Here is a 19,839-nt window from a genome sequence, read left to right as displayed (position 1 = left end):
GCCACAACCTCCAGGAGTACACGGACACTGTACTCTCGTACATCAGGAACTGTGTTGACAATGTCACCGTCAACAAAAGGGTCAGGGTGTTTCCAAATTAAAAACCCTGGATGAATAGCGAAGTGCAATCCCTCCTAAAAAGCCGCAACACTGCCTTCAAGTCAGGGGACAGGGCTGCGTATAGGGCGGCCAGGGCAGACCTGAGTAGAGGCATCAGGAAAGCTAAGGCTGCCTATAGGAGGAGGATTGAAGATCACTTTGCTGACAACGACCCCAGAAAAATGTGGCAGGGGATCAATCACATTACCAACTACAGAAGCAATAACCAGGCAACATCTAGGACTGATGCCTCACTGGCTGAGGATCTAAACCGTTTCTTCGCCCGCTTTGAGACGACCAAGCCCTCAGCTGCCACACCACTTCCACCCGCCCCCAGCACTGGCACACTAACACTTAGGGAGCACCAAGTGAGGTGTGTTCTAAGGTCAGTGAATCCCAGGAAGGCGGCAGGTCCTGATGGAATACATGGAAAGGTTCTCAGAGCATGTGCTGACGAACTGACCGGAGTCTTCACTAAAATCTTCAACCTTTCCTTGTCATCAAACACCGTCCCGCCCTGCCTCAAAACCTCCACCATCATCCCCATCGCCAAGAAGACAGCTGTGGCCAGCCCAAATGACTACAGGCCTGTTGCACTTACGCCTGTAGTGATGAAGTGCTTTGAGAGACTGGTCTGTCAGCACATCAGGGCCGGTCTGCCTCCCACTCTGGACCCCCACCAATTTGCCTACAGGACAAATCGTTCCACCGAGGACGCTATCACCATAGCGCTCCACACTGCGCTGAGTCACCTGGAGCACCGAGGAAGCTATGTGAGAATGCTCTTTCTGGACTTCAGCTCAGCATTCAATCATATCATCCCGGAGATCCTGGTCCAGAAACTGTCTCACCTGGGACTCTCCACCCCCATCTGCCTCTGGATCAAGGACTTCCTGACAAATAGACCACAGTCTGTCAGACTCGGCCCCCACCGGTCCAGCACCATCACACTCAGCACCGGGTCTCCACAAGGATGTGTTTTGAGTCCCCTCCTGTTTACGCTCTACACATCCGACTGCTCCCCTACCCATCTCTCAAACACCATCATAAAGTTCGCGGATGACACCACAGTGGTTGGACTCATCTCAAGGGGGGATGAGTCGGACTACAGAGATGAGGTCAACAGACTGACTGAGTGGTGTTCAGTTAACAACCTCCAACTGAACACCACGAAAACTAAAGAACTTATCTTGGACTTCAGGAAGGGCAGAGCAGACCCGGCCCCACTTTACATTCACGGGAGCTGTGTGGAGAGGGTACACTCCATGAGGTTTCTGGGCGTGCAGATATCTGATGACCTCTCCTGGACTGCAAATACTACGGCGGTGGTTAAAAAGGCCCAGCAGCGTCTCCACTTTCTGAGAGTGCTCAGGAGGAACAACCTGGAGGAGAGGCTGCTGGTGACATTTTACAGAGCCACCATAGAGAGCATCCTAACGTACGGCATAACAACATGGTATGCAGGGTGCTCAGCTGCAGACAGGAAAGTACTGCAGAGGGTCATCAACACAGCCCAGAAGATCACTGGCTGCTCTCTGCCCAGCCTGGAGGTCACTGCAAACTCTCGGTACCTCAGCAGAGCTGGCAATATCATCAAGGACCACTCTCACCCCAGCAACCAACTGTTTGAACTATTACCGTCAGGCCGACGGTACAGGTCACATAAAACCAGGACAAACAGATTCAGGGATAGCTTCTTTCCCAGAGCTATCACCGTAGTAAATAAGCACAAAAACAATTGAACCTATTCCATACCGTCACTGTCATTATATTATGCTGCTATTCATACTGTCATTATATTAATGCTGCTATCCTGTATATATTGTACATACTATTGTTTGAGTACTTACGATTGTTTTTTTTGTACTTTTTATATTTTACATTTATATTTATTATTGAAACTTGCACCAAGGGAGTGGCACTCCAATTTCGTTGTACTCTGTACAATGACAATAAAGGCTATTCTATTCTATTCTATTCTATTCTATTGGTATCGGTCTGATACTGACGTAAATTACTGGATCGGATATTGGAGAGAAATAAAACATGTAATCCGATCCATTAAATATCAAAAAAGCACCTCAGAAAGAGGAAACCAGAGGCTGAATAACAGCAGCACGTTTAAGCTTGATAAGCTGTTGTTAGAATTTATTTAATATTACTTTCTACACCAGGATCTTTTTCTACGTAGCTGATGGCTGGTAACTGTGCAGGGGCGGATCTAAGTTTAGCCAGGGGGGCCGATAGGGCATTAACAGGGAAAAGGGGGCACAAAGACATACTTTTCTTTCTTAATCTCATTTAAAATGTCTAGCTTTTAATAAATAATTATCTGAATCTTACAAAGTTTTAATCTGATGTAAAATGTATAGAAGTCCATTACTGTATATAGTAACTGTTAACCCTTTAAAGCCGGTCGGACGCTCTGTTTTGCGTAACTATTTTTAAATCTCTGTAGAACTGGAACCACATAAGCTAGCGCAATATTTTTTTTTTGCATATGAAACCGGAGGAGTTGTACTTACATCTTATGCCATCAGCTTGTCCTAGGTCACGGTTTCCTTCCACATAAAGCTTTGCAAAAATTGCATAAAAAGCGCTTGCAGGAACAAAAACACAATATTCCAGAAACACGCTTTGCCGATCCGATCAACTGTTCGTAACACTTCTCACATTGAAACAGACGTCAGCACGAACGATAGCATGTCCGCCATTTCCTGCCCGAAACCGGAAGTGACGTCATTTTCGCGGAAAATGTAGTTTTTTATTTGTAGGCCTTAAAAGCCTATACTGGTGTTTTTATAAGTTATATGTTTGACTTTATGTTTTTCTGAATAGTTGCTGGGATGCTTAGAACTCAAATTGCACTGCTTAAAATAGTTTATTTTGATGCACATGCTGTTTTCAATCATAGGATTGTTTTTTGTTTTTCCTGCAGTATATAAAAAATTGGTGTATCTCAAAAATAAAACTATGAAGACACTCAAAATAAATTTCCTGTTGTTGTAAACTATTTTTTGCAACTTTTTTGTATTTTAAGTTTTGAGGGATAAACCTCTTAAATTTCTCCAAGTAGAAATATATGCAAAAAAAAAACAAAAACAATTTCTTTTTGTAGTTTATTGCACTGTTTTGCAATTAATCTATTTACAATGGATTTAATGCATACATATTATTAAAATATGGGCTATAACAGTTGTATTGATGTATAGCAACTTGAAATGCTCCCAAAAATGGCACTACAGCATGTAAAAATATAAAGTAAGCTCTGGCGGACGGTTCTATGGTAGGTCTTAAAGGGTTAAGTCTAATATACCCTAATAAGCTATAGTACTTTTTCCTTTGGGAAGGTACCATCTGTGCAGTCTGCAATTCTGTTGAAGAAAGATGTTGAATCTATTAAATTATTCTTGAAAAATAATTTAATTCTGTGCATTTTTTTCCCCACACTGCATCAAATTAAAGTTGACTATGTCGATTAAGCATCATGAGGTGGAGGGTGGGGGGTGGTTCCCTATTTTTCTTTGCTGGGAGTTTGCAACCCTATTAGTTAGGTTGCTTAATATTTCTGCTAAGTACTTTTTAAAATACCAGAATAGGAAGGATGGTGTAGGTTTAAGTTTATTAGATTGATCAGTATTGCTGAATTATGAAATATTTTGGGTGCAGTGTACTTTTTACACACAGGTATAACAGAATAGCTTTAGTGTTGTTGTTTATTTAAACTTGAGTATGAACTTATACAAAATGCTGCAAGATATTAAAAAACTGTTTTATTGATTAAAAAACACACTATATCGGATTCATATCAGTATCGGCAGATATCCACATTTATGATATCGGTATCGGCATCAGACATTAAAAAAGTGGTATCGTGCCATCTCTAGTCCAAAGTACTCCTCATTCTATGTCTCAATTCATTAAAAATAAAATTCCAATAAAGTTTACCATTTGTAAATTTTACGTTAACTAAAACGGAAAGTTCACAGGTTTGGTTGTCTAAAATAAAATTCTGTCACTTCTGAACCTTCCACTGGGATTTTTTTTTTGTACCACTGAACTGGAAGGTTCAGGAAGGTACATCACAGATTCATACATGAGCTAAAACTGCTTCAGAAAATGTAATGGGTCAAATAAGGCATCTACTGGTGTTGTAGATAGCATGCCATTGCATTGAACTGACTCTTTCATTAGCTGTGATTAAAAGGCCAAGATGTATTTTCAAATTTAATGAACACTCCGCCGCATGCTATCATTTGCTTTAAAAATTGAGATTTCATATTTATATTACAGAAAGCATTAATACAGTACATTAAGTATCATTTATTCTAAATACAAGTAGGGAAACTCCGGGGAAAGCATTTCCTGACAAGAAAATGAATTGCATGAACGCTGTTATGACAAAAACAAACCAAAAGCTTTTAAATGGATGTTTCTTTTTTAATTTTTTAGATCAGGGTTTTACATCAGAAATGCGCATAAACATGTAGATCATGACCACTCATCAAATACACTGACCTATTAAACTGCCCCATTTATCAGTTATCTAATTGCTTCAGAGAGGGATTGTGCATTCATTAATATGCTTTGGTTTTTCTCGTTGGAACTACAAGAAGCTGGTTTCCAAAGCAGACCTGAGAGCTGATAATTACAAAAAAACCCACTTAAACGATGTTAGACATGATCTGTGATCAGTAAGCAACACTTTGCACCTTTCAACATTGTTTGTTTTTACAAAATGGTTTCAGCACAGGAGTTGTGAAAGTGATCTTGCTTTTTCTTGCAAGATTCTTTCTCCATTTTAGGCAGTGGCCAGTCATCAGACGGGTAGAAGTTGTGCTGCTGCTGTCTGAAGTGGAAGCCAGACTCCTCGCAATCGGACTCCACATGGATGCTGACCCTGGGCACAGGCTGGTGTTGCAGTGGAGGGCTGAGGCTGAGTTCAGAGTCGGCATGTGAGGGGGGACAGGAGATCTTCAGGTGCAGAGTGATGCTGAGGAACAGTGGTGATGGAACACTTTTACTCTCCATGACTTTCACAGTTTCCAATTTTTCAATTTATTAGGAAATCAGACCTCAAACTGAACCAGCAGTCCTGCAACAAATCATCCTTCTGTTATGTATTTCATTATATTGTCTTTAAGGGTATCATTCATTTTATAATTTCTGGCTAAAACATATTTTTATTAGTACCAGAAAACAAAGCTTTAAATATATTTCTCTACAGTGGTTGGCAGTTACCCTCTGCAAAATGTAACCAAAGGTTTAACCACTGAGAGGCAGTGTTTAATAAGTTGGAGTGTTGAGGGTTTTCATGTGCTGTTGTTCTTTTCACTTTTGATATTTCTGTTTTGCTCCATGTCCTCAAGAGGCTTTGCTTTCCACAGGTCATAGCCACTGTGTCAACAACTGGTGATTACTCTGTGCCACAGCGGCTACATCCTGCCAGAAAACTTGAATGTGAGTGTTTTTGGCATAACCATCTGGTGTTTTGAAGCTGGACACAAAGAGCAATGGGTAGATCTGACAGTGAAACTCAGGCTCATTAGCTGTCAACTTGAAACTGATCAAATCGGTCAATGAGTTTATGCTCGATAATTTTTCTGAGTCCAATATTGACCATAATTTATATAATAAACTTCATGTTTGATTGATTGACCTGAAACTTGCAATTGAGTTTTCAATTTCATAAAAAAAGAAATTAAGGAATTCCTAGTTATATATTACCCTCTCGCCCCTGCGGGTCCTCTACAAGAGGCCTGGGAGCTTGAGGGTCCTGCACAGTATCTTAGCTGTTCCTAGGACTGCGCTCTTCTGGACAGAGATCTCGGATGTTGTTCCTGGGATCTGCAGGAGCCACTCACACCTAGTGCTCCAATTACCACTGGGACCACTGTTACCTTCACCCTCCACATCTTCTCAAGCTCTGAGCCCTTGGTACTTCTTCAGCTTCTCGTGTTCCTTCTTCCTAATATTGCTTTCATTCGGTATCGCTACATCTATCACTACCTCCCATCTTTCTCTGGTTTTCTACCACTACTATGCCCGGTTGGTTAGCTATCACCATTTTATCTGTCTGTATATGGAAGTCCCACCGGATCTTAGCTTGGTCATTCTCGACCACCATAGGGGGCGCTTCCTATTTTGACCTTGGAACTTGTTTCTGTATATTATGCCAGCTACTTGGTTATGGTGTTGCTCTGCATGGCATGGTGTGCATGTGATAGACCCCCAGGCTCTGTGGATCTTGTGCTCAGAGCTTGTTCCTGTGCTACCATGGTTAGTGCCTCTGTGCTGTCTTTCAGTCCAGCCACTGGTAGGACTTCATGATGTCAGCCACTTCATTTATCTGCTGGTGGTACATGCCGTGCCTATTGTTCCACGATGGTGAGTGCGTAAATAAATAAGCTCTATATATACTATAGTATATATAGCAAAAATACTCTCCATACGTATATATAAATATATAACCTATCATATATCAGTATCATACTGATAAAATGAACCTAATAATATATATATATATATTTTTTTTTTTTTTTTGAGGAAATGCCATTTAGGAAAATTTTAAATATATACATTATTTTTAAAGAGTCTGAATATATAGAGTGAACAATGAATATATTGATTGAAACCTTTATAATATAAGATATATTATATATATTACTAGTCAAATGTTTGGACACATTGTCATTTATTGGTTTTTCTTTATTTTCATGACTATTTACATTGTAGATTTTCACTGAAGGCGTCAAAACTGTGAATGAACAGATATGGAATTATGTAGTAAACAAAAGAAGTGTAAAATAACTCAAAACATCATGGCAAGAACCATTTAGCTAAGTAAAAAGAAAAGCCAGTCCATCGTAACTTTAAGAACTGAAGGACAGTCAGTCCAGAAAATTGCTAAAACTAAAAGGATCTAAAATATAAAACATGTTTTGAGTTATTATTTTATTATTATGTTATGTTATTTTAAAGTGGTGAAAACCATCAAGCACTATGATGAAACTGGCTCACATGCGGACCGCTCCAGGAAAGGAAATCTAAGAGTCCTCTTTGCTTTTGAGGATGAATTCATCCAAGTCAACAGCCCCAGGAAATGGTGGCTATTTTGAAGAATCTAAAATATTAAACATGTTTTGAGTTATTTTACATTTTTTTGTTTACTGCATAATTCCATATGTGTTCAGGGAACGCAAAATGGGTTAACAATTTAAAGCTGTTCTGCAGCAATGGAGGTTGATCAAACCTTGAAATTTGGTGCTACTAATTTCTACAGGTGTTCCACTTTTCTGGAATACTTACAACTCTCTCTGTCTGCATAAAAGCAGTGTTAAAACACACTGTGGTACCATACCCTCATGAGCATCAGTAGAACAGTATTCTACTTCAGAAAGTAGTGTGTTTCTACAAAAATTGCGAGAAAAAGGCAATAAACAATGGAAGCGAGACAGACCATCACTTAAACACTAACAGTTAAAAATGTAGGTCTTTCCTACAGAGAAATTGCAAAGAAAGTTAAGGTGTCAGTTTCCTTCACCATCAAAAGGCACTCAGGAACTGGGGCAAACTCAAACAGGAAGAGGTCTTGCAGACCCGAAGACATAACTGAATCAGAGGACAAGTTTCTGAGAGTTAACGGCTTGCCTGATAGGCAGCTCACATGACAACAGCTTCAAAGCACAGCTTAGTATTGGTCGTATTAAGCAAGTCTGTTTCAACTGTGAAGAGAAGACTTTGAGCTGCAGATTTGACAGGATGAGTTGCAGCAAGAAAGCCATTGCTAAGGCATGAATGATGATGATAATTTTATTAAAAAAAAAAAAAAAACAGGGAAGAAAAGCTTGTCTGTCTTTCTGTTCTTTCATTATAAAAGATGGATATAGCTACTGTGACATTGGTTTCTAAAGTCTAATACCGAAGTCTCAAAACAATTTTCACTGTCACCATCTTTTTAAAAATTGATTTATATCTGATCATAACAAAACAAGCAGTAAAAAAAATGTGTTTTTCTGGGCTATAGTGTTTAGCACAGAAAAAAAACAAGTCTAACCTTAGCTCTGTAGCTATCTACCTGATAGTATGTCACTAACCCTCAAAACATCACTGCTGTTTTTTAGTTTAGTTTTTGTTGTTTATTTCTTACATTTGAATCCAAAGTTACAGTACAGCATGTTGCACATACTTTTTCAAAAAAGATTTCAGTCGCAAAATTATATATATATAAATACCAACTGTATAACTAATTTTCTGCTAACTTCTAATCAGCTGGATCTCGTAAATCTTCTCGGATTCCTAAATGCTTCCTAAATGTTTATTGTGACAGCTGGGGGATCATGTTATTGGAGCTAAAATGGACCGTTTTTAACATATTTGAAATGGCTAATGACATCAGGCTAAGTGGACTGAGCTGTGTGGATGCATATTCAGTCAAAAGCTTCACTTCATCACAAAACTCTGAGAAAAGATTGCAGCACTGTTGTATCAGACTACTAGTTTGAGCTAAACGAGTGTCATGTGCACATAAACAAGATGTATAACTGAATCTTTGAGTTGCATCTATTTAAAAATGTAATCGGTTTTGCATTAGTGAAGGTGAAGTGTGTTTTTTTTAAGTTACATTTTTTTTATCCCAGACTTCAACATGATTCAGATACACCTGTTAAGATCATACTTAAAGGAAAAACATGTTAAGATGGAGGTCCATTCTCAAATTGGCTTCAAATGTTTGGGGTATTTACAGTTTCAGATTAAAACATCCTAAATTGAATTTTTATAGCTATGGTTTGCAGGATTAAAGAAGAAATCTCACCACCAAGGATTATCAGTTTACTACATGGTATCTTGAAATAGTTTTTGTGGCCTTACAGGATCCTTGGAGTGATTTTGGAAAGAGACACAAACACAGTCTCTGGGGGTCACAATCCCCGATAAATGGCAGGATTGTAGCAGAAGGTGTATCTGGCATAAAATCTGTGTAACATGATTGAAGCAGCGTGGGATAGTCTTGAGAACAGAACAAAAGGCAGAAAGGGCCAAAGAAGACCTTTGAATGTCCTTCAAGATGCCTTTAGAAGTTCTCTCTATGACACTTAAATAAATAACTGAAAGCTGCCTCAGTGGCTTTAATTTCCATTCATGTTTGCACATGTTCGAATAAAGCACTGCACCCCTTTCCCAGTTTTCTAACAAAATGAAAGAAATGAGGGGTGGCTCGAGATTTTTCACATTACAGTAGATAGATTTTTTTTTTTTTTGGGGGGGGGGGGGGGGAATGAAGTCATAATGGTCATTTCTTCATCTTCTGGTCTTAATTAGTTTTGAAGAGTTTAAGATGATTTCAATGCACTATTGTACAACAAGTAACTTTAACTTATTTTGTTTTTGAAGACTGATTTCTTTTAAGTGTTATACAACTTTGGGAAAACTGGGCTAAAATTCAATGAAAATAGTAAAATAAAAAATAATAATAATTTTTGCAGTCACAAACTTACGAACAGTATTTATAGCAGGAATCAGAACAAAGCTATAAAACAATTGTCACATAGTACCAATGGCTCCGATTTCACTCCTATTGGTATCAAAATGTCACAGTTGACAACACACGTTTTGCTTATAACTTCTTGCTGTTAACAAAATGACAAACTTACAGTAATGGAGATAGCTGTCAAATACCAAATATACAGATCTGCATAGAAATAACAATAATAATAATAACAATTAAAATAACAGTTTCATACACTGCACTATACAGTTTCTATGAAAGTGCACTGGATTACATCTCCATTATCTATATACTCCATTGTCTATATACTCTATATCTTTCCAATACAGAAACATCACAAGCTTTCAAACATAAGCTCTACAAATAAAAATGTCTAAGTCTATGATCATCTAAATCATCACCCTACATACTAGGGATAGAAATACAATACAGAAGCTGATAATTCAATGAAATGTGTGTTTCTTATTTATAACTGTGTTTTGTGGTCTGGAAATAACAGTTTTGTCCCCAATGTTCCTGTCAGGTGAATATATCAGATCACTGTAGGGCACGTGCAATTTCAGCACACAGTACCTGTGGTCTAGCTCATTCTGATCAGATGTGACTGTTGAGTAAGGGTTCATCTCCTGTAAGAAGCCACATGCACACATATGGACAGAGAACATATGCACAAAACAACACCAAACAAGCATACACAGGCATATAAACACATAACATAAATACAAACACAGAAACACGAGAAATTATTAAGTACATTCACTGAAAACTGGCAGATACTGTGCATTACTTCAACAGTCAAAGTGAAATCTACAAAAGATCCAATGTCACAAACAAGATCGAATGCTGTTTGCACCTCATCTGTGTTAGTTAATAACACTGAATATTTACAACATAAATTATGCTGACACATAGGTAATAGAAATGATTAGTGTACTCACAATCTGAGGATAGGCTTTGGGTGGGAGAGTTATTTTGGGAAAGGTCTGACTTTGAGTGGGGCTTTGTGGTCTCCATGTGAATCTTCACTGGAGGGTTTGCAGAGCTGTCAGGCTAAGTGACAAAAAGAGGAAGCAGTTGGCATGCAGGAGAAATTAGAATCTTAAAGGATAAGACTTGATGTTTTTATTAGAGACCTTAAAACCCAGGTACACCATCATACAGCAGCAAGCAGCAACCATCACTCCTGTTAACAAGTCATCTACCTTAAAGTGTCTCAGACCTATCACCTTAATGTCTGCAGTCACTAAATGCTTCGAGAGGCTGATTCTGCAACAAATAAAGGCCTCCCTCCCACAAAACCTAGACTGTCATCAGTTTGCCTACAGCACAAACAGATCGACAGAGGACGCCATTGCCACAGCCCTCGACACACAGAAATCTGCCACCTAGAGCAACCAGGAAACTATGTCAGGATTCTGTTCATAGAATACAGTTCAGTGGTTACTACCGTTATTATTCTTGGAATCCTGGTTGACAGCCTGATTAACATCAGTTTACCCCCCTCCACCTGTGCCTGAATGAGGGACTCTCCACTCAAGACTGTCATCAGGCTGGGACCTGGCTGCTCCAGTCTGCATGCCAAGTATCCTTGGGCAAGGTACTAACCCCAAGCTGCTCTCCGATACATCCATTAAGTAGCTGGATGGTTCCACAGTGTGCGAACTCAACTTTAAAACATGGAGGAGTAAGTGTGATGGTCTGGAGCTGTTTTACTGGATCTAGGGTTGGTGAGGGGCACCCTGAACCAAAACAGCTACCACAGCATTCTGCAGCGTAATGCAATACCCTCTGGTATACGCCTAGTTGGACAACAAGATAATGACCCAAAACACAAGTCTAAGCTATGCCAGAACTGAACAGAACCGCAAAAAAAGAAGAAGATTGTAAGTTCAAAAACATGGAGTGAACAGCACAGACTCCATACATAAACCCCATTGAGTTGGTTTGGGATGAACTGGACAGTAGAGTGAAAGCAAAGCAACCTTCATGTGCCACACATGAAGGTTGCAAAAGGAACTTATGCAACAGATATGTGTAGAACTTTCTGAAGAATATTTGATTTCTATTGTAGGAAGAATGCCACAGATGTGTTCAGCTGTTATATTTGGCAAAGGTGGCTACTGAGTCCAAAGTTTAGAATACATTTTGGTCTGATAATTTATTCCATTATTTCTTTTTTAAATCGCAATTGCTTATTTGTATTAAGCTTTCATTTCTGAGTGCAGTGAGATATTAAAGTACATAATATTCTGTAAAAAACAGGAAAAATTGGATGTTATATCCTTCAAGATTAGGTACTCTAGCAGCTTAGGAGCAGCCTAGGAGCTTGAGGGTCCTGTGCAGTATCTTTGATGTTCCTGGGACTGCGCTCTTCTGGACAGGATGTTGTTCCTGGGATCTGATGGAGCGACTCACCTAGCCTGAGGGTCACTCCCCCGAGTGCTCCGATTACCACTGGGACCACTGTTACTTTCACCCTCCACATCTTCTTGAGCTCTTCTCTGAGCCCTTGGTACCTCTCCAGCCTCATGTTCCTTCTCCCTGATGTTGCTGTCATTCGGTATCACTAAGTCTATCACTATGGCCATCTTCCTCTGCTGTTCACCACTGCTATGTCCGGTTGGTTAGCCATCACCATTTTGTCCGTCTGTATCTGGAAGTCCCACAGTATCTTAACTTGGTCATTCTCGACCACCCTAATGACCTCCCATGTCTACCTTGGGACTTCCAGGCCATACTCAGCTCAAATGTTTCTGTATATTATGCCAGCCACTTGGTCCTGGCCTTCCATGTATGCCCTGCCTACAAACATCTTGCGCCCTGCTGTTATGTCTCAGGGGCATCTTTACAGAACCTGCACCTAAGGTCTTGCCTTGCGTGATAGACCCCAGCCTCTATGGATCTTGTACTTAGAGCTTGTGCTATCATGATTAGTGTGTCTATGCTGTCTTTTGTCCAGCTTTGTCCAACCACTGGTAGGTTTTCTGGATGTCAGCCAGTTCCTCTATCTGCCGATGGTACATACTGCGAAGGGGCCTCTCCTTCCATGATGGTTTCCTCTCTTGCTCCTCTTTCTTGGGTTTCTGCTGTCTGAGGCGGCAGACTGAGAACATGGTCAGTCAAGGCCATCTTCCTGAAATACTCGTGAATGTTCATTGTCTCATCCTGGACTGTGGTTCTGATACTCACTAGTCCCTGGCCTCCTTGCTTCCACTTAGTGTACAATCTCAGTATGCTGGACTTGAAACCCTCAATGCATGGTCAGGACCTTCCTGGTCTTGATGTCAGTGGCTTCCATCTCCTCCCTCTATTATCCCAGCAGGGTACCTGATCACAGGCAGGTCGTAGGTGTTGATAGCCCAGATCTTATTCTTACCATTCAGCTGACTCCTCAGATCTTGCCTGACCATCTGCAGGTACTTAGTGGTTGCAGCTTTCCTAGCAGCCTCTTCGTGGTTCCAATTTGCCTGTGGGAGTCCCAGGTAGTTGTAGCTGTCCTCTATGTCTGCAATGTTGCCTTCTGGTAGTACAGTCGCCTCAGTTCTGACTACCTTCCCTCTCTTCTTTACCATCTGATTTCACTTCTCCAGTCTGAATGACTTTCTGACCTCTTTGCATCCTGGTGGTGTGGATCAGTGAATCGAAGTCACATTCACTCTGGGCATATAGCGTTTTGTCTTCCATGTAGATCACTGCTCCATTCCGTAGTTGGTACCTGTAGCCAGTCTTGTCAGTGATCTCACTGAGGGGGTTCCGGCCTATGCAGAACAGCAGTGGGGACAGAGTATGTCCTTGGTAGATCCCGCACTTGATGGTAACTTGTGCTATGGGATTGAAGTTTCCAAGGCCTGAGGTATGGCAAGCTTGCTGTACTTCTTAGGCACCTTTCTGCAGCTCTGATAGTTAGCTAACTTTCCTCCATGGCCTTTGGTCTCCTTCTACTGCTCTTTGTGGCTGTTTATCTTGCAGCCAAGCACCTCACTGATCACTGCTGCTGTGGAACAGATCAGCTGGTTAGTCTCAGTATGGTCGTAGGAGGTATTGCCGAGCTTGAAGGATAGACTGCCCGCAGGGACAAGAGGGGGGTTTCTTTTGCACGCACGCACGCACAATCCACATAATGTGGAGTAGTAGCCGGGGATAAAAGGATTTGACACCCAAACTTATGTATTAAAAAGGTGGTGAAAATGGCCAAGCTCCTAAAACAGAACTTTTCCTTATCTGCTAGTAAATAGACCAGTTTTACTGTTAATCAAAGCTAAATCAAAGCAATATGTCTGATCAGTATCTTAGTAGAGAGATGTCTGATTATTGAACTGAATCTGGTGTCTAGATTTTGTGTGTGTAGACATGATCCATCATCAACTTTTTTATTCAAGTTTGAGTTTGAGAAGATAACAACTATGTCATCAACCCATCATTATATTTTTCATCAAGAACGTAGTTTTAAATGTTGTGAGGGGTAAACACAGAATTATGATTCGTATGTGAATTTGCTGATAGTTAATTATGCACAATAATAATCAGAACACAATCAGTAAATATGAAGACAATCCGGTTGTTCAGTCTGACGTCACTAGCCGTGTCTGGACCTAAACTCCGCTGCAGGTCCATATATCAAACGATCACTATGGCATTACTGAGAGTTGAAAAACTGTCTAAAGTCTTTCATCTTTAATAAAATGATCAGCGTTCTGCTCTACCAGGTGTAACAATTGAGTTTAACATCCAGGCATCCATGAAAACGGAATTTATGACATTTAACGGAGTTAGAAGTTAGCAGAGAGTTAGCTCGCTAGCTTCTATCTAAATACAATATAGCATGTCCTGACTGCGGGGTTTTGGAAACAAATTAAAACATACAGCTCGGTTATCACTTCCAACATAAATGAAGACAGAAAACTAAACAGCAGTGATGTTTGTAGGGTTACTGAAGTTTGGCTAGCTGGTATATAATGATGTGCTACGTGACCGCTAGCGACACAGCTATGTTAGCATAATATAAACAAGCTAACTTTTTTTCCACTCGATAAAAGTTAACGTGAGTGTTCTCGGTGGTCAAGAACAAATGTAATCGCATGGCAGGATGCTGTAAAAGGACCAAACTTCAGCCAGGAGAACAACTGAGATAATCCATCCACAATACGAGGTTAGTCATTCATATACTGCTGCATGGGCTGGGCTGTAGTTACATCCTAAGGTTTTAAAAACTGAGCTTAAATAAATGATTAGCGGTAATAAAAGCCGAGGGAGGTCAACAGTGATCACTGACTGTTTTAGGAGCTTTTTGAGATCAAATAGAAGAAAATACATAACATTAAACATGTTAACAACACAAAAGCCATATTAAACTCAGACTACTTTAGGCCTGGAAGTAGGATTCGTCGTGTCATCCCTGAACAACCGGATTGAGTTTGCCTAAAGATGATTAATAGGAATAGAAAGTTAAAAAAAAAAAAAAAAAAAGGAAAATAATGAGTTTAGAGACAGGCGAAACTTGGGGCTTAGCTGAAAGCCTGTATAGAAATGGCCTTGAGAAATATGAGAGTGAGTCCGTGTGTGAGTAAATGAGAGCACACACAAGACACAACACTCTTAATGCCTGACTTATAAAGTGTTCTATTTAGTGAGAAAGGGGATTGTATTGTATTTATTCAATAGAGTAAACTGTGACTGACAAACACAGAGTTTTAAAGAGAAACATATTTGAATTAAAGGGGACTATGCTAAAGTGAATGTGCTAATGAAATCTTAACTGAAGCCTATTCACATGTGACTGAATGTTCAAATGTAATGAAATTTTCCATGTTAAAAGAGAGAAATAGAAAGAGGGAATAAGGTGGGGTTGAAGATCAGTGAATCTCATGTAAACACGCACTTAGTTGACTAGATATTAAGAGAGAGAGAGGGGGAGAGAGAGAGAGGTGGGGAGTTGGCACTTAATTGGGATCCCTGGAGGCAATCTGGGTCAGTCTCCAGCACTCTGCAAGATGAGTAGTTCGAAAGGTTGGATTCCATAAGTTAATTGTTGGAGATTCCAGCAGAGGCGCCAAGGTGTTAGGTGTTGGAAAACCAGGACACACTGATGAGAAATATATATATATGTATATATATATATACATATATATATGGTGAACTTACAGAGACACAGTGTTCCAACATTCAGAAGGAATGGCTCTCATCGCTAGAGATTACATTTTTTAAATTCATGTTTTCATGTTGTAAATTCTTTTTTGAATCTGCATGCTCCATCTGCCTGTTACTTTGCTGCTGAACACCGGAATTTCCCTAATGAGCGACAATAAAGGATATTTCTATTCTACAGTGGGGCAAAAAAGTATTTAGTCAGCCATCGATTGTGCAAGTTCCCCCACTTAAAATGATGACAGAGGTCAGTAATTTGCACCAGAGGTACACTGCAACTGTGAGAGACAGAATGTGAAAAAAAATCCATGAATCCACATGGTAGGATTTGTAAAGAATTTATTCGTAAATCAGGGTGGAAAATAAGTATTTGGTCACCTCAAACAAGGAAAATCTCTGGCTCTCACAGACCTGTAACGTCTTCTGTAAGAAGCTTTTCTGTCCCCCACTCGTTACCTGTATGAATGGCACCTGTTTGAACTCATCATCTGTATAAAAGACACCTGTCCACAGCCTCAAACAGTCAGACTCCAAACTCCGCCATGGCCAAGACCAAAGAGCTTTCGAAGGACACCAGGAAAAGTATTGTAGACCTGCACCAGACTGGGAAGAGTGAATCTACAATAGGCAAGCAGCTTGGTGTGAAAAAATCAACTGTGGGAGCAATCATCAGAAAATGGAAGACATACAAGACCACTGATAATCTCCCTCGATCTGGGGCTCCACGCAAGATCTCATCCCGTGGGGTCAAAATGATCATGAGAACGGTGAGCAAAGATCCCAGAACCACACGGGGGGACCTGGTGAATGACCTGCAGAGAGCTGGGACCAAAGTAACAAAGGTCACCATCAGTAACACACTACAACGGCAGGGAATCAAATCCCGCAGTGCCAGACGTGTTCCGCTGCTGAAGCCAGTGCATGTCCAGGCCCGTCTGAAGTTTGCCAGAGAGCACATGGATGATACAGCAGAGGATTGGGAGAATGTCATGTGGTCAGATGAAACCAAAGTAGAACTTTTTGGTATAAACTCAACTCGTCGTGTTTGGAGGAAGAAGAATACTGAGTTGCATCCCAAGAACACCATACCTACTGTGAAGCATGGGGGTGGAAACATCATGCTATGGGGCTGTTTTTCTGCCAAGGGGACAGGACGACTGATCCGTGTTAAGGACAGAATGAATGGGGCCATGTATCGTGAGATTTTGAGCCAAAACCTCCTTCCATCAGTGAGAACTTTGAAGATGAAACGAGGCTGGGTCTTCCAACATGACAATGATCCAAAACACACCGCCCGGGCAACAAAGGAGTGGCTCCGTAAGAAGCATTTGAAAGTCCTGGAGTGGCCTAGCCAGTCTCCAGACCTCAACCCCATAGAAAATCTGTGGCGGGAGTTGAAAGTCCGTGTTGCTCGGCGACAGCCCCAAAACATCACTGCTCTCGAGAAGATCTGCATGGAGGAATGGGCCAAAATACCAGCTACTGTGTGTGCAAACCTGGTAAAGACCTATAGTAAACGTTTGACCTCTGTTATTGCCAACAAAGGTTATGTTACAAAGTATTGAGTTGTATTTTTGTTATTGACCAAATACTTATTTTCCACCCTGATTTACGAATAAATTCTTTACAAATCCTACCATGTGGATTCATGGATTTTTTTTTCACATTCTGTCTCTCACAGTTGAAGTGTACCTCTGGTGCAAATTACTGACCTCTGTCATCATTTTAGGTGGGGGAACTTGCACAATCGGTGGCTGACTAAATACTTTTTTGCCCCACTGTATTTGTATTCTAACTCGGCCATAATTGGATCTCAACTCCAGCCCACATCAGCTGATGGTTGAGCATATACCCTTCCACAGATTTTCAAATCTCAGATGGGGCCATTTCAGTTCCTTCAGCCGCAACAAGCTGCTTTGCAACCCACATCCACTCCTGCTCCTCCACTTACTTTCATATCTATTTTCATGGATGATCACTTTGGTCTGTGCTGGGTTTCTGACTGAACTGAAGAGTGTAGTTTATTAACTGTGTTGCACAATTCAGGAAAACATCTCCCCCACGCGTGAATAGCAGAGGCTTATGAGACAAGATTGTCAGTGTTTCAGTGAACTGGGCAAAGTTAATACTGCTGATAGTGACCAAGCTAAAGCTACTAATAAAAATTTGATCAATAACACCAAGCTTATCCTTTAAAGCCATCAGTGGGCATCACTTGTGCTTCTACACAGCTGTCAAGCAACCCTTTTAGTATGGACAAAGACTTGGATGAAGCATAAATACAAAGGGTACACATAAGCACACACACTGTTTCTAAAGGTTGGAACAAAGTGGGAGAGGTGAAAGATGTACTGAAAAGATGATGGACAGACAGGAAGACTGTAGTAAGAGGGAATGAAGTGCCTTTCAGCAACACTGTGGGAGAGGAGAAACATACAGTATTAGTTAGAGAAAATAAACCCAGGATCGACACAACCACAGCAGATGGAGTGACACACACTTAAATACACAGTTAATACTAAGAAAGACAGATCCACACTTGACAAATAGTGCATTTCCTCACCTCCTCATCACTCTCAGGCTCTGGTGCTTTCTTGTCTTTCTTCTTCTTCTTCTCATCTTCCTTCTTCTTCTTGTCTTTGTCTGGCAGGATATCATCCAGCCAGGCCAAATCATGTTGCGAGAACATCAAATCCAGCAGCTTTCGTACAACCATGAGACCGAGAATCTACAAAACCAGGTAGATTAACATTATCTTGTCATTGTTGTAAATCGCCGCTATATAAATAATACATAATTGAAGAGAGTTGTACTACTACTAATACAATTATTATTACCATATCAGTGAATGAGGCCCAGTGGCTCAGTAGCAGACTTTCTGAAATAGAGGGGCCTGGGTTCGAGTCTGCTCTAGAACATTTCTTAATAAAGCAAGTTAACAAGTAAAAATGATACGCCTTGGAGATATCCTTTTAAAGTTGGTTTTGATGTGACAAAAACCAACTTGTACAAGCAACATTACATTTTTCATTGTTTTGTACAATGTTTAATGGATTTATTTTCAGTGCTTAGTTGTATTTGGGAATCATTTGGAGAATCTTTTACAAAACGGTGTTTTATCTTCAGGTTTTCATATGACAAAAGAAAGAAGAAAAAAAGGACGACTGATTAATTTTTTCCAGGGTCAATACAATTTGGCAATTTACTTGAGTAGAAAATATTAGATTGATAATGGACGAAATTGTTGGGTCTGTGTTTCCCCGCTAATTCTAGAGACTTATTCATCATGAAGAAAACAAGACAGTCGATCGATCGATTATTTGCGCAAGGGAGGCCTCGTCTGTGTCCACCATGAAAATGACCCCCAGATCTGACCTCCTCCTGCTACCTTTTATTGAGAGACAGTTCACACAAAACACGTCAGAACAAAGCCACGCCCCCTTGGTTCTAAGACAAAGCATTTTATGTATATGTGTGAACTTCTGTAAGAGTGTGTGTGTGTGTGTGTGTGTGTGTGTGTGTGTGTGTGTGTGTGTGTGTGTGTGTGTGTGTGTGTGTGTGTGTGTGTCAGACCTCCTGCTGACCAAAGGGTCGTAAACCCAGGAAGTTTACATCAAAAGAAACAGATCTTTCAGAGAGGATGTATCTACAATAAAACCTCCCCCAGCACAGAGTGGTTGGAGAGGTGGTCAGGATCAAAGGAATGGCTTTGATCCTACTGCTTGAACTAAGACTGTACAAATTTAAGAAACACAATGGCAACATTCAACAATTAGACTTAACAGAAATTCTGACTGTGTGCAGCTTTTCAAGAGTGATGTTGGAATATAAGTATTATTTCAAAATGGATGAGCTGGAGGTTTTTCAAAATTTTGGGGACTATAAAGGCAGTCTGTTTACATTAAATAATTCTGAACTTTTATTTAGGAATGTATCGATTTGAGCTGAATGTTTATATGGATCACTATTAAGTGAATAAATGTGTTTTAAAATCAAATCAATATCTCTGTCAGGTTTCCTGTCTACTCTTTGCCATATCAGAGTAGACAGAAAATCTGAAAAAAGAAATGAAAAGAAAAAACTACAAA

General features: G+C 40.3%; 1 protein-coding gene and 1 long non-coding RNA gene across 11 annotated transcripts in view; one reads left to right on the top strand and one right to left on the bottom strand.

Moving 5' to 3' along the window:
- Positions 1 to 4,830: 4,830 nt before the first annotated feature.
- slc4a5b (solute carrier family 4 member 5b) overlaps positions 4,831 to 19,839 on the bottom strand; it is a 61,681-nt gene continuing 46,672 nt past the window's right edge. For 6 of the 10 annotated variants that reach the window (XM_042223503.1, XM_042223502.1, XM_042223504.1 and 3 more), the window contains 3 exons: positions 18,315 to 18,479; positions 10,181 to 10,233; positions 4,831 to 5,092 (listed from right to left, as the gene is read on the bottom strand). In XM_042223503.1, coding sequence (XP_042079437.1) covers positions 4,831 to 5,092; positions 10,181 to 10,233; positions 18,315 to 18,479 — 480 coding nt within the window. Of the gene's footprint in view, positions 5,093 to 10,140; positions 10,234 to 10,545; positions 10,658 to 17,511; positions 18,167 to 18,314; positions 18,480 to 19,839 lie in introns of those variants that run through there. The other 4 variants (XR_006054701.1, XM_042223506.1, XR_006054702.1 and 1 more) reach the window with 4 other exon arrangements.
- LOC121814981 lies at positions 5,015 to 19,299 on the top strand. The gene is made up of 3 exons (XR_006054703.1): positions 5,015 to 5,105; positions 5,487 to 5,559; positions 18,402 to 19,299. It is a non-coding gene; the product is annotated as an uncharacterized LOC121814981 (long non-coding RNA).

The sequence above is a fragment of the Haplochromis burtoni genome, unplaced genomic scaffold (genome assembly GCF_018398535.1).
Source record: "Haplochromis burtoni strain Fernald_Lab_line unplaced genomic scaffold, NCSU_Asbu1 Contig_113, whole genome shotgun sequence".
NCBI lineage: Eukaryota > Metazoa > Chordata > Actinopteri > Cichliformes > Cichlidae > Haplochromis > Haplochromis burtoni.
This window is presented reverse-complemented; position numbering and strand designations above follow the sequence as displayed.